Source organism: Equus caballus, chromosome 7 (genome assembly GCF_041296265.1).
Source record: "Equus caballus isolate H_3958 breed thoroughbred chromosome 7, TB-T2T, whole genome shotgun sequence".
Lineage (NCBI taxonomy): Eukaryota > Metazoa > Chordata > Mammalia > Perissodactyla > Equidae > Equus > Equus caballus.
In genome coordinates, this window is record NC_091690.1 from 92,532,642 (window position 1) to 92,548,064 (window position 15,423).

The 15,423-nt window shown below is 39.8% G+C and overlaps 1 protein-coding gene across 11 annotated transcripts in view; it reads left to right on the forward strand.

Moving 5' to 3' along the window:
• Window positions 1-15,423, forward strand: part of GAS2 (growth arrest specific 2) — a 127,302-nt gene that overhangs the window by 84,383 nt on the left and 27,496 nt on the right. For 5 of the 11 annotated variants that reach the window (XM_070273444.1, XM_070273442.1, XM_070273446.1 and 2 more), the window contains exon 8: window positions 5,892-5,945. The exons of the other annotated variants lie outside the window; for them this stretch is intronic. In XM_070273444.1, coding sequence (XP_070129545.1) covers window positions 5,892-5,945 — 54 coding nt within the window. The remainder of the gene's footprint in view (window positions 1-5,891; window positions 5,946-15,423) is intronic. 11 annotated transcript variants of the gene reach the window in all.

The window sequence follows — 15,423 nt, forward strand, 5'->3', positions numbered from 1 at the left end:
GCGATTACGATTTCACAACTATCTAATGGCTTATATTTGTTTCTAGGAAAAAAATCTGGCCTTGTTTGCCTCTGATTGTGTAAAATCTCAGACCACAATTACAGTGCTTGAATTCATGGTGAGAGAAACACGGCTGTTATTAGCACACGAATATTTCCAGACTGGCTCCCTTTCTTTGCCTAACTGCCTCAAAACTAAATGTTATTCAGGAACAACATTTAAAATATATTCAAATACTTGAATTTCAGATTTTAAATTCTTTTTTTGATAATATTTTTGCTCCATTAAAGACACTCTGATTTGTTTGTAATTTATTCATGTTCAATGAGGCTGGGCTAATAAATAACATGGATATAATTTACACTTTCGTAACACATCTCTCAAAGGACTTTTCAAATGTTAATAAGTCCTCTTAGCCTCTTTTCAAGAGAGGCATATACCTAGGATGAATGGAAAATAAATAAATAGAATTAACCATGGCTGTAAAAAATTCAGCTGATGCGATATTGTCTTTCTGAGATTTATCCCTTGACGTTGAAAACCCTTAAATACAAAAAATTTAAAGTAGACTTTGTCCAAGGTTACACCCAACACTATAGTTGACACCACTTTTGAAAGGAAGAAACAAATGCAATTTGATATCTCTTATAAGAATGGAAAGATTGGCTAATATGTCTGGGCAGTTCTCTATATTCTTATTTGAATTACAGAATTCACTTCTCCTCCTGTTGAATTGTTAAGAGGTATATCAGTGTATTGAGTGGGAAGAACAATAAAGAAATGAGAGCTCAAAACTGAAGCTCCTTTTTCCTGAGAATTTGCCTCTATTGACCAATTAGCGATGTGTAGATTTTTAAGAATTGTGTCTACCTTTCACCTGCCCTAATAAGCATTCTACTCATCTTCAGCTGGATTAGCAAGGTTTACCATGCCTTTAGGTTGTGCAATACGGGTGTGACTGTTTTACCTTGAATCGTTTTCTTTTGCCACTGCACTGCATCTAGAATAAATGGACAATTTTTTTCACTAGCTACAAATCAAAATTATTTAAACTATGGAAGCAGTGGAAAGTTAAATGGCTTCCTTGAGGAAATGCACAGGTTCTGTGATCTGCATTCCCAATTCCTGCATTGCTGTAGCCTTCCTGCCATTAAGATAAACGTGTTGTGTGTGTGTATGTCTTGTGTCTGTATGTGTATATGTTACTGCCCAAGTGAGCTCATCTACTTGCTGCAAGACATGCCAATAGTCAGGAGGCAAGGTGGTAAGAGAGAAAGGACTTCATTACAGCTTGCTAGCAAGGGAAGATGGCCAAATCATGTCCGAAAGAACCGTCTCACAGAACAAAGACTACAGGCCAGTTATATACGGGGCCAGTCTCAGGTCGGGGGAGGGGGGGGGGGTAGGTGGCTGGTCTCTGGGTGGGCCAGACATCTGTTCCCAGTACCTGATAGTCTTGTTTTGCTGGATATGCATCAGAGAATGGAGCAGCTGCCCTATACCCTGATCTTTCAGTTGTCATTGACGATGGCTATCAGCATAGTCTCTCCGCCTGGGGCTCATCACATTCCTAAGGAACTCAAAAGAACAAAAGTTATCATCTTAAAGCAGCTGGCAGGGGCCACAAAATCTACAGAGCATGTCTGGGCTGGTTAGTCAGAGGTCATTTAAAGTTACAGTATGGTTTCTTTTCTACAATATGGCTTCCCTTATGTCAACTTTGTGTTGAGCAGGGATATGTGTGTACATACACATACCCCTGTGTATGTGGTGAAAAAGCACAACACTAGAGAGTGGAATTAGTCCAATGATTTGGCACTTTGATTTTAAAAGAGATCTCAAGTTGATTTTTCCGTGCTTGAAATTTAAATCCCTAGTAAAGAACTTTGTGAGAAAAATAAACCATTTATTCTGTCTCTATTTCTTTACACATTCTATTTAACACTCACTGAATGTTTTCTGTGTGTCTGGTGCCTTTCTAAGTACCTTCCTTGGATTCTTTTATTTAGCCCTCACAACTCTTGGAGATAGGCACTGTTGTTATCTCCATTTTAACAATAAGGAGCCCAAGCGGTAGGGAGTTAAATTACCTGCCAAAGGTCACACAGCTCTAAGAGTCAAAACCTTTCTTTGAACTCAACATATCTGATTTCAGAGCCCACAGTTTTACCTATATGCTCCTCAGTCTATTTCAGACTGTCTGGTCTTTTGGCGTGTCACGTTGTGAGTGCTGCCGCCCAACCTTTCCACGTCTGTTAATCATGGACCCATACTTTATGTGCGGTTCCTAATTTACTTATTCCTGGGCTAGTGTGCTTTGATGGCATTTAATAGCCAATCCCTGTTGGAGAGTCAGAAGAGAGAAGGCAGGAAACAAAGAGTCTTACAAAACAATACCAACTCCCCCCCAAAAAATTCAGAGAAACCAACCAGAATCATTTTCACATTGTTCAACATATTTATTGATTTTCTTTTCAATGTATTGACCAGACTTGAAAAGTCTTCCAGATGCAAAAATTTATTCTGGAAGTGAAGAAACTAAGGAATGTTCTCAATTTCTTGCAATTATGTATTTCCGTTTCCAACTTGCTTTTATGCAGTTAAGGTTATGATTGTTAATTTACACATCTTACTGCTGAAGAAACTGTAGATAATAGAGATTTAACAACTTTCCCAAGGTAATCTGGCTAGTAAGTGGTTGATCCAGGGTTAAATCATGTTTTAAATTTTTATATATTAAATTTCATGTATTGTAAATTTCACACAATAAAATTTCCCTTTGAAGTTTTTGTTTTATCTCAACATAAATGAAAACACTTAGTTGTTCACTGTGTTTTTGATTTAAGGATCATTTGTTTTGCGTTATAAAGTAGACATTACATAGTAATGTGAAATTGTAAAGTTTATAAGATTTTTCTTTTCCTTCCTTTGTAGTCTCCCCAACAAGAACATTTCTTGGTTTACATGTTCTATGCTGATATAAATGTGAATGATTTTTAACGATTAAAATACAAATGGTTTTTTGCAAAAGGGAAAGAAATGAAACAATTGTACATAACGTGTTGTATTCTTGAATTATTGATGAGTCTTCTAAGCAGCCGCAAAATAAGCCTGTGAAATATCTGTCATTATAAATTGTATATAATTCTCCCATGGGCTCAAGTTGCATAAACAGGATGCAGTCAGATTCATTAAGAATCAGACTTTGCAAATGTAGTCATCTTGCATTTGTATTGAAAATAGTCAAGCATGATAGAAATTTCATCATTACGATATATTGACTATAATACATTAGGACTTATTTATTTAGTGGTATCTTTTTCATATAATCAATGAGTTAAGTTTCTTCATGACTTGGTCAATTTAGACCTTGCCTTGCATTTCTCCTCTAATACTTAACATTTTGAATTTCAGTTCCTCAGTGAAAACATGGAATCTTGGTCCTGGACCCAGCAGGTGCCTCCCTCACCTAATTGCCAAGCCTTTCTTTGCAGGAGCCTTACTGACTCACACAAATTTTAGTTCACTGGAATGGTGTGTTCCAATTTTATTAGTCAACATTTTCTTTTGAAGCTTGGTTGTACGTCATTTTAGGATATATTCTGCCATTTCCTGCCATCTTGTTAGAAGCATGCTAAGATCTTAAGGAAATTTTTGTGTAGATTTTGGGAGGATCAAAGTACAAGAATTTGTGCTACTGCGGCCTTAGAATATGTCTTCAATTTGCTTTATAATGAAAATCCTGATGTGACTGAAAAAAAACAAAAAGAAAAATCCCAGCAAGTTATTTACAGATATTTTCCCTGTTTATCTGAAAGAACACCAGCAAGAAATCACAACAGGACAACCTTCCCCTTCTCCTGTTTGCATCTCTCTCTTATATCACCATCTCTTTTACGCACTAGCTTCTCTTGCCAACTTCTAATCCTCCTGCACTACACCCATACCTTCTAACACTCTTGGCTGTTGTGGAGAAATCCCTTTTCTCTAGCCCAGAGTTCTTATAATCTAGTTTGTGTTATAGACAAATTTTAGGCAACTATAAACTCCACGGAAAAATTTATAGTTATTTGACTTATCCCTCTATAAAGGGCTTTTTCATCCTTTTTTTTTTTTTTTTAAACAACCCATTCAATGTTTTATTTGTTCATTTTCCCAGAAACTGACACCTTGGTTAACAGTCTCCACTTGACTCTGAACATGGTCATTTGTCATATTTTTCTTGAAATCCAGATTCATAGAATATGTGGGGCAGAGATAATTGGATAGTCTCTCTGAGGCCTCATTTGAAGGCAGATAAAGACCTGATTGCGAATATTTCTTCTGACTTTGGTATTTGGCATAAGGTCTCCAAGAATCCCGTTCCAAAACTCCAATGCCCAGACAAACAGTAACACATTAATTTGTCATCATCCACCCGTGCGTTAGCCATGATGATGTTACCCAGTCCAGGACTCTTTTTTTTTTTTTGATTATCATGGTCTTTTGAAGTCCTGGGTTAATAGAAAAATTATGGAAACTCATATGGCACACAGAGCCCTAGGAGTTTTATTAGCATTTTATTGCCTGCCCACCTGATAGGAATAAGGCTAAAGTGGCCTTGAGCCTTGCACAAAGAGTCACTTTGGACCACACTGTATATGCCACCAAATTCCTTTCCCACAATGATGTTTACAAAACACCTCTCTTATCTCCTTCTATTTCCCTAACAATCTATAGCCGACATGATGAGGAACTAGAAGCAGTCTCAGAAGCAAAGACAGGAATGTCTCTCATATCCAGCCTTGGAGATTTCATCTATCACCTGTATTTACTCAACATCTTATCACAGAAAGAAATCCTCTAATGAGCACTGAAAGATTTCCTAAAAACCTGAATTTTACTTGACATCTTGGTACCAAGGATTGAATAGGCTCTTCCTTTATGTACAGCATCCATAAATCTGATGGAAACACGTTTATGCATATCACTTAGAGGGAAGGTGAAGATGAAATATTCTAAGGATGAAAGCAAAAATAGCCTTTACTAATAGATAAAGAAATGACAGCTATGATAGTATCCAGTCATGGTAAGGGAAAAAAAATGTTGCCCAATGATGACTTTCCTTTGGAACCCTGAAGCTTAGGCACAGTATCTGGCCCATGTCCTTCAATTCTGATTGAAGGCCTTTCAACAAAGCACCTGTCAGATAGAGTAGGTGTCTCCCTGTGAGTATGAGACCATTGGGAGATTAGGACAGTGCATAAATACAGTTTTAATAAAGCAGGAAGATGTGCTTGAGTGCCTCATGTGTCACTCAATTTTCTGAGGGTATGTATAATGGTAGAGCCTCAAAAAAAAGCCTGAGACCAACAGGAGTGAGCTGAATGGGCACCAGGGAAGTCAGAACAAGATGGCGGGAATAAACATTTCATTTACTTAACAATTTTCTCTAAGATTTTATTAGACATTCTCTAAAGTCTGGTATGTTTCTCTTGTCGAAGTAAAGCATGGACTTGAAGTCTGTTTCTTGGGAAAAATTATTTCCTTACATATATTTCTTATTTCTATAGTAAGAGCTCTGAGCAAGGAACAGGAGACCAAAGGACCCCAGGAAACAGATAATTCTAACATTTGTGTTTTAAAATGCCAACAGCCAACAGTCTACGGTTCTCAGACTATGTATGCTGCAGTTATCACTTAATGTGGATTCTCAGGCAATAACACTTCTCTTAGTGAGGGATATGAAAAAATATAGGAATAGTCATTCTCCTTGTAGCTTGGAAAAAAAAAGATTTTCTTTAATCTTGTCACAAAAGATCACAGTTTGCCTTTTCAGGTGACGTTCGTGTACCTTTCTGCAATGGTGACGGAGAGCGTTTTATGAACTTCCTATCTTCTTGTTTCAGTAGGGTCTTCATGGTTGTGACTATGTCTCCACAGCCAAAGCAAAGCAGACGTTGAAGGTAATTACTAGATAATTAAGGGGAAACCTCTCCACTTTGCTTTCACTGTGGACCCTTGGCCTCCAATCAAAAGAGGGAAGTTGGGCACAAAAGTGAATATTTTACTCCTTTTTTTTTTTAAGTCAGCTATCAAAAGGATGTTCCTCCTTTGGTTTTCCCATAATACTTTGTAAAAATGGCAACTTGGGGCTTATTGTGGGTGAGTGGCAGGCAATGACCTAGTCATTTTTGTCTTTTCTGGGTGTAATTCACATGCCAGTGCATTCCTTCATTGAGCTTGTTATTAAAATTGTTCAAAATCATAAACCTGGATTTGGCTTCTGCATGCAATATCATCTTAGTCTTTGCTTTAAAATATTTAAAATAATACACTTGTGGAATAAACGTGAAATACCATATAATTTCAGAATATTTCCATTCTACTCCCATTGCACAAATTGCACTTTGGGTTTAACACGTGGAACCTCTTAGCCCCCTGCCAAATCTCTGCTCCTGACACCAGATCTAGCTGCCGGAGTATTGGCAGTGCTTTACCTAACACGTGTGATTTATTACTTTGGTACATCAAAGGGTAAAGACGAAAGGAATGCGATAGGACTTGAATTTGCAGCCCTGAGGGTGCCAGTGTACATATGAGGGTTGGCTAATTTTTAGCTTTTAATTATTAATAATTATGATCTAGAAAGAGCAGCTTGCTGGAGTAAGTCTTGTCTGTTTCACATAAATACAAAATAATTGTTAGAAAAGCCCCATTTTGTAAATTACTTAAATAGGATGACTATATCCTGAAAGTACATTATGAGAATTAGTTTAGATTTCTAAAAAGGTATTGTTAAATGCATTTCTTTGTCCGTAAGTTATTCCTTCATCCATTCACCAAATACACGAGTGTGTGCCATGTGCAAGGAAGGATAGGAAATCTTGAGGATACAGTTTCTCCGTCAGCTCTGTTTCTTTGTAAAGCTCATGCTTAACAATGTAAATAATTGGTTTTATACTACTAATAATTCTGACAATGAAATATAATTTAATTGCTTCTCCACATTAATATTTGACAAGCAGGAAAGAGTTGGGTTCCTGACAAGTCCTTCCTAAAATCTCCTCAATGAACCTGAGAATATGTTCTGGAACATCAGAGTGCGTGACTGAGTTGAGTGGCAGAAACACCAGACCTAACTTTCCTTGGACCTGTTGAAAGACGTTGCATGAGGATTTGTGAAGCTAGTTCCTAGTAAATGAAGGTGAAACCTGGGTCTGTTGCTAATCTGGCTCTGACAGCCTTGGTCCCCGGCTATCACCAGAACCACTCTTCTGGCTGGGTGTGAAGTCCCCTTCTCACTATTCAGATGTCGGTTGGTTAAGGAGGAAGATGTTGCCTGACAGCTTTTCTCTGTTCAAAGAAGATGAGAGTCTGTGTTCTTTTCACTACTTAAATTGCCAGACCTCTCCTGGCTTCTCTTGAGAGTAATTTTTTATTTTTCATGAGTGTCTTTTGGAAGGCACAGATGGAGCTAGACAGTCAGGAATGTAGTTATCTGATAGCCCTGCTTGTGAATCTTTGTATTTTAGGGTGAGGCTCTAAAGAAAATCCTTGAAGTGAGTATGACCTCATACTCAGTAGGCATCATGGGTTTTATAGGGGGAGGTTTGTAATGGAGCGGCCATGCTAGGTTTTTGGGGGCCATTCAAATCCCACTTTGGGGAGGCTAAAAACAGTGCAGAGTTCTCTTCTCTCCTCTTGTCTGCCTTCCCTCTTCCCCCAGAGAAGATGAGTAGAGAAAGGAAGGTACTTTGCCAGGTTTTTGGAGCGTCATCCCAGATCGGGTTCCTTGTTTTTCTTTCTGTTTAAATGCAAACATTGAAGGACAACGCTGGCATTGTCTCAACTGAAGTGAAATGCACAGAACTCAAGAGCAAGGCTTGCTTCCTGGGAGCATTTGTCAAAGACCCTGTAATGCCCAGAGAAAAGCTTGGAGCAGAGCTTTACCACTGGGCTCTTTTCTGGTCCTAGAACAATGCGAGGGGCCTTCTGTGGGTGGAGCCCCCTGCAAGATTGTCTCTCCTTTACCCTTGAACCCAGGGTGTACTGGGAGAGTCCTGCCAGCTTTCTAGACATTGGCAAGCAAGGTTGAGAAGGCTTTGTCACTCCTTGGACCCGAGGGCTGAAATATCTGGAGCCCAGTAGAGGCCAGGCCCCTAATTCTTCCTCCGGCAGGGCTGCAGTCTGCATCTTGTGGTCCCAGTTTGCTAACACACTTCTCCCTGGAGGAAGCTCAGCCCCTGGCCCTTGTCAATCTTGCTGGGAGGCTTGCCAAGCTAGCTTCAACCCTCAGTCTCATTACCCAAGTCTCTACTCCGTTTTCAGTTTTCCCCGGCTCACTGCAGACACCTTTCCACAGATGGGACTCATGTTCTAGGCATCTTCACTCCTACATCCAGTGCCACAACTCAGTCTTAGCCCCTCCAAGGTAGACCACCTTCGGATCTTGCCAGGTCTATGCAGGGCTGGAATTGGCACTTGCCTTGGGACTTGTTTGGTCTGAACTGTTGTTCTCTCTGAAGCAAGATTGCCTGTTCTGCCTGCTTTTGTTGGTACTTCTTAGATCAATTCTTTTCACTCCCAAGATGCTACTTTTTGACTCCATTCCCAGAACACATTATAGAAAAAGTGGCTTCTTTTTAACCATTTGGATTACAGCAGTTTCCATGTAACCAGAGGCTGCTGAGATGTCAGTGTACTTAAAATGCCTCTACCTGGTAGTTGCTTCCCGGACATTCCAAGGTAAATACATCGAAGCTCCTTTTTCATTTTTTGTGCAATTTCATACTCACTGATCTCCAAACCTATTTACTCTGGTACAGGTATTTCTCCAGAATAACCTAGTGCTTTCTCATATTACTAGGTGTTGGAGTTATTATACGTGGCTTGTCTTCAACCATGTTCTCTCTCTCTGATTTCCTTAAATTGAAGGGCTTTCAAAAGAAGACTTATATGTTTGATTAAAAGGTATTTCATGTGCTGTTTTAAACAAAGAACTTTTACCATATTTAAAAAGAACAGTCTTGGATTTTTTCAATAGCAAAGCATTTGAAGATTTACTTAAGAGATCCATAATTGAACTGCTCAGGACTGTTTAAAGAACTTGTACAATGTACAATAGACTTGGCACATTGGCTTTAAGAATTTAGATCATGGTGAGGGAGACATCAAAGTTAGGTTAGACCTCTATGTTCCATTAACCTTTCATCTGGTATGTTTCTTGGGGCTAGAATTCCCAATAGTGTTACCTATGATGGAATTTTTCTATTAATCTGGACTTTAGGAATCAAGAGAGGCTATCAAGAGAAATAGAAGTCAGAGTTGAGACTCAAGGAATAAGCAGATGTTAGCTAAACAGAGAGCAGAAGAGAAAGTATTTCAACCAGAGTCAGAAAGGAAACATCATGTGCAGAGGCTCAGACCAGAGAAGGCCATGCAAGAGAGACAGAGAGAGATGGAGACCTTGTCAAAACTCTTAGAAGTGCAGCCTTCTGAGCAGAGGGCAAGGGCAGGAGAGGATGCTTAGAGGCTCGTGGCAAGGGGAGACATGAGGCAGGCAGGCACACAGCCATCTCATGAAGAGCCACCTCTATGAGGAGAGCTTTGGCTTCCTCCTGAAGGCAATGTGGAGATTCTGAAGAGTTTTTCGAAGTGAAGAGATGTGAGTAAACCACATTTTAAATCACTCAGTCTGTAGTGTAGAGAATGAATTGAAAGGATGTAAAATTGGAGGAAGAGCATCCGACCGTATTGTCTTGGGGAGTGGGTGGGTCATGACAGTGGCTGCTCAGTGTGGGGACCTACCTGATACAAATTCCAGACATAATACATATCACAGTCTCCTGGGTGAGGCTCTCTGTCTTGGTGCATAGGTTGTTTAAAATGGAAACAGCGTTAAGTTCATCTTCACCCCTTAAACAGAATATCTGAAAAGCAACATGTTGATTTTGGTTCATTCTGACACATCTGCCTGGCATTTGCCTGGGTTTCAACAGGTCAGAATTTCCACTTGTTAAGAAGGAGTTTCTTTGGTGAGAATTTTACGTAGAATAAAATTATGGGCTACTCATAGAAACTAAAAGAGAATGACGGGAAATGGTGTTTTTATATTTTACAACTGTAGTATTGTTTGTTTGGTTTTTTTAAAAGAACCTCTGTGTAATATCAATTGACAAGAATCAAATAAATTAATAAAAAGGCACTGGCTGGTGCTCCTATCAACAAGTTTTTTGAAATTTCTCACCCTAAGCTCTTATTTTCCAGATGTTACCCAGATTCTCAGTTCCAGGTCTGTCTGGTGATTTAGTACATGTTGCGTTTTGTGTAGCAGGGCTATAAAAAATACAGTGCTCTTCCCCGATCAGCCCAGCAATGAGACCAAGGCATTTTCTATGAAAACTGTTCCTTGGGCCAAGAATCCTCCCCAGAGTATTCTTTGGCCATTTACAAATTTCTTTACATGAGTTCATTACATATATCCCCAGAAAGCAATGATTCCAGATGTGTGGCTGCGTTCAGAGCTCTGGGTACATGTTAACACAATTTACCCTTCTCCTGTTAAGTCTGTGAGTGGTCAGCAACAGGTATTAAGCACCTACTGGATGCCAGGCACTTGTGTCATGGTGAAAGCAGTAAATGAAACAGTCTCTTTCCATATTCTTGGAGTGAGGAAACAGACAATAAACACATAGACCAAGGGCTAGATAGTAAAAGGCCGGATATAAAGATTTTAGGCTTTGTGAGCCACATGGTTTCTGTCACAACTCTCAATTCTATTGTTTTAGCACAAAAGCAATATGTAATGAATGAGCATGGCTGCGTTCCAATAAAACTTTATTTATACAAGTAGGGTGAGGGCCAGATTTGTCCTATGGGCCACATTTTGCTGACCCCTGACATAGATGAATAAATAAGTAAGCTGTTCTCATGTGCTAGTAAGAAAGAGGCCAGAGGGTAATGTGGGGGACAGGTTTCTGGATGTGGCTGCTTTGGCCACGGTGGTTTGGAAGATCTCTTTGTGACTGGGTTAAATTGATCCATGTGATTAAGGAGCAAGTTGTCAACATCATCTATTCGTCTTTCTCTTAAAAATATGTGCAAAACTATTACTATTAAGTTACAGGTAACAAATTTGTAGAAGGTAAGGACCAAAGAGAACAGGGTGACATGTGCAGGGACTCAATAGTTGTCGCAGTGTTGTCGAAGAGACTTTCAGATATCTTTCTGTAAGGCCCCAGCCTTCGTTAATTCATACTTCCTCTGAATTTGCATGGCATTTATTAGATGACAGTACTCAGGTAGCATTGAGAAAATGTAACATTGGTCAGTATGTCCTTTATGCATGCTCCCCAAAGTGTGTGGACCCTTTTTTTATACTAGTTTCTATCCTGGGTGCCTAGTTTTGTGTCCTGATGTTGTTGGCACACCACAACTATTGGGTTATCATTTCATGAGGATAAAAAAAGTTAAAGAAGAATGCAGCTAGGATTTCAGCAAGAAATGGCTCTGGTTGGTAATTTGCTTTCACAATGTATCAGTGATGGTAAAACATTAATTGAAGAAAAAGGAGGGACATGCTTTTGAATCTCAAGTGATCTGTCGGTTAAGATCTGCAGGGTTCGTTGTTTTATGTGTAGCTGTTTTAAATCCTGAGCCATACAACAAGTCAGAGAGTGCAAGTTTATCAATAATGCTATGTGACGTTTGGCTCAGTTGGTTAAAGTGTATGGAATAATCTGTCAGACTATAGGTATTACCTCCTGTAGAGCTGAATAAAAGTTATGGCCTCAGACCTCAAAGATGCAGTTGGAAAAGGAAACAAAAGTTAATAACACAGATAAAATAAAGTAAGACGAAATAAAAGGTGTCGTAGGAGAGCATGATTTCGACTACAGATTCAGTAATTCATTTGACAAAAATTTGACAAACACCTACCTTGAGCTGGGCATTGTTCTAGCCACTGATGAATTTAGAGACAGGCAGATCCCTGTGCACTGGATTTATCTGGAAAGATTTCAAAGAGAAGGTGGAAATTCACCAGTGTCTTGAGAAGTGACACTGATTTGGGATTTGAAGGTAGGAGAGCATTTTTGGAGGATAATAGGGTAAGCATGGTAGAGGAACAGGAAGAACTCAAGACATGTTTGAATAGTGAATGGGCCAGTTTAGCTGGAGATCATGTAGAGTTTCAATAGGGAATACAGTGGGAAGGGTAGGTTGGGGGCAATTGTGGAGCGCCTTGAATATAATTTGCATTTTGACCTGAAGGCATTAGACCCCAAGTGAAGGTGCTGATCAATAGCATGATAAAATTGAAGTTTAAGGCAATTAATCTAGGAGAAGTTTATATATAGAATTATAGATTGGAGCAGGAAGAAATTAAAGCAATGCAACCAATTAGGAGGCTGTTCCAATTGTTCCTAGGATATGAGCATTAATTAAAATGGTGCTGGAGAGACTGGGAAAAAAAAGAGTGAATGATGTGAATAGTATTTTGAGGGTAGCCTTGATTGGATACTAACAGAATAGAGGGAAGAGGCAGAGAAGAAACTAGAATTTTGAAAATGATTTTCTTAAGAGAAATTACTGTTTTTTCCCAAAAATTTAAGAGAAGAAACATTTATAGCTTAAAAGAGTCTCTGAGGTCAAGTGATTCTGCCATCCACCTGCTACATAACCTTGATCAAGTTATTTAAATTCTCCGTGAGTCATCCGTAACGTGAATTATAATACTACTCATTTTAAAGGACCGACCGTTCATTCATTCGTTCATTCATTCAGCAGATATTCCACAGTCCTTTCCAGCTCCTGAGAACAGAGCAGTGAATGAGACAAAATCACTGCCTGTAAGGGGCACACTTTCTAGTAGAGACAGATGACTGTCAAGTAAGCACCTGTGCTAGGTAGTTTTGAGTTCTGGTAAATGTTAGAAGAAAACATTTGATGCGACCTGGAGACCTGGGATTCAGGAGGGGTTACTTTAGGTCAAGCTCTGAGGCATAGACTCTCCAAGGAGGTGATACTTGAAGCGAGAACAATGACAAGGAGCCAGGCTTGAGACGAGCGGGGAAAGCAGTTTAGAGGTGACAGGAAGAGCAAGGACGAAGCTTGGCGTATTTGGGGAGCAGTGTAGGAGATTCTTTACCTTATATTTGAACAGTTCTGGACAATGGTGCCGATTAGGCCTGCATACCTACCGTGGCAGTGGTGGGTAGTCAGTGTGTGGGTGCAAATTATAGCAGATTTGAAAGGGACACCTGCCCTCTAGTGTCCTCTGTGGATTATTTAATCCTTAATAGGCTTTTCCCAACCCTTCTCAGTCCCAGGGAGGACATTCAAAGCGTGTGTGTGTATGATGGTTCAGTGAAATGCATTAATATTTCCTCCCGTAGGAAACAAAGGGAAAAATTCTGAAAAGCCAGCTTCTGTCAAAGAGGAGAGTTATATTTATTTATTTTTGTAAATGAGAGGCTTGGAAACACAGGGCAACAAGAAGGGCTCTGTTGAGAGGGATGACTTGCATATTTTAGTTGGGTCTGTTCATTCTTATATAAACCGGGGCAAAACAATGATCCCATTAAGTGTTATCCTTTTTCACATCAGTGTTTTTCCTTTTGGGGAAAAAAACCCACTAGAATCAGGGAATAATTTGATTCTGTGGGTTTAAATTCTGTCTTCTCACCCACAAGAAAATTCTGAAAAACAGGCCCTAGAATTTTCTTCTTTGTGAAGTCTAGCTGTCTGTCTCATTTTCTGTCCATCCAGCTGGTGCAGGCGGTGATGAGGAGGCAGTACAGATTGCGGGATCGAATTTTGGCCCGTGACTGCCTCTACAGTTGTGTCCGGTGTCTCCCTTGCTCTGCTCTAGCCATACTGCACCTCCCTCCTTTCAACACGCTATGCCCTTTCCTGTGCAGAGGCCTTCGGAAATACTGTTCGTCTTTCTAGAATGCACTTGCTCTCTCTGCCCATTGCCTAACATCTCATTTTTTCGTTACTGCTAATGTCCTGTTCTCCAGCAAACCTTCCTTCCTCCCCACTTTGGGCCCCGGTTAGGTTAGATTCTCTGTTAAGGGGTACTGATCCCAAGTGTCCTACGTTTCTCTGTCTTCACTATGAAGGACCTTACGGGTTTGACTTGTGTTCGAGTGGCTCACTGATGTCTCTCAGTACAACATGCTCTCTAGTACTTGGTCTTTCATATGAAAATTACATAATTAATATTTGTGTTGCGCCAGAAAACCCCAGAGATATATTGAGATATAATGCCGAATTTTTGAAAGTTGAGGGACTCTGAAAACAAAGATGTGGGAAGGTATATTTATTAGTTGGCTGAGAGTAAAGAAACAAACAAAACCCCGGTGACGGAAAGGAGATGGAAGTTTGTTTCTCTATCCTGAGAGTCCAGGCCTGCTTTCATGACTCGGCTCCTCAAAGTCCTCGGGGACTCAGGGTTTCCCAGCTCAAGACTCTGCCCTCATCAGTGGTGGGTCTCATACACATGGTCCAATGTGCCCCATGTCATAGGCAGAAGCATGGAGGAAAGGATGAAGAAGGGACAATGTGCCTGTGCCACTTAAGGAAAGTTCCTGACACACTTGACCCTTCTGCTTACATCTGCTATAACTTAGATGCATGCCACGTCTGCCTGCAGGAGAAACTAGGAAAAAGCCTTTATTCTAGGCAACTTTGTGCCCAACTAAAATTCCTACTGCTCTGAAGGAAGATAAGAGGTACCAGGATTGACTACGCATTTCCCAGGAGGTCAAGGCTAACATCACAGAGTCAGGCATAAGCTGAATGACCACCTGGGATAGTGTCAAGTAACTGTGGCTTGGATTTAAGGCTTTGATTCTATAGTTTATAATAAAAATTAAAGGCACAAGAGTTACTGATACTAAAATGATCTCTTCTTTTGAGTAGAGGTTTTTGCATCTGTTTTGCTGTTTTGAGGGAATTCATACAGGAGACAAACATCAAGGATGGTTTTAATAAGGAATAGCATGCTTTTCTCATGAAATGTATTGACTTACAAGCAGTTTAATTGTAACTTGGATTCAAGATTAAGTTCCATCAGCCAGATAAGTCTTTAACTTTCAAAAAGTATGATAAAGGAGAGTAAGTGTGGTTTAGAAATGAAGAAAAAGATAGTCACAGCACCTTATGTTTATTTAATGCTTGACCAATTACAGAGCACTTTGAATTAAGGACCTCTGACCTTATAACAGCTCCAAGAGCTAAACAGATTTACTGATGAGAACCTGAGAAATGAGCAGACCAGGCCAGAGTCAGATGACTTATAAGTGATGGAGTCAAGACTGTACCATGTTCATGTCATGGGAAGTCCGAGTTCTTCCTCCTGTCCCGAAAGGCATTTCAAAAGCTGGTGAGGGAGCAGGAGGAAGTGTGGCTGAGAAAAGATGCATCTCCTAAATGCGT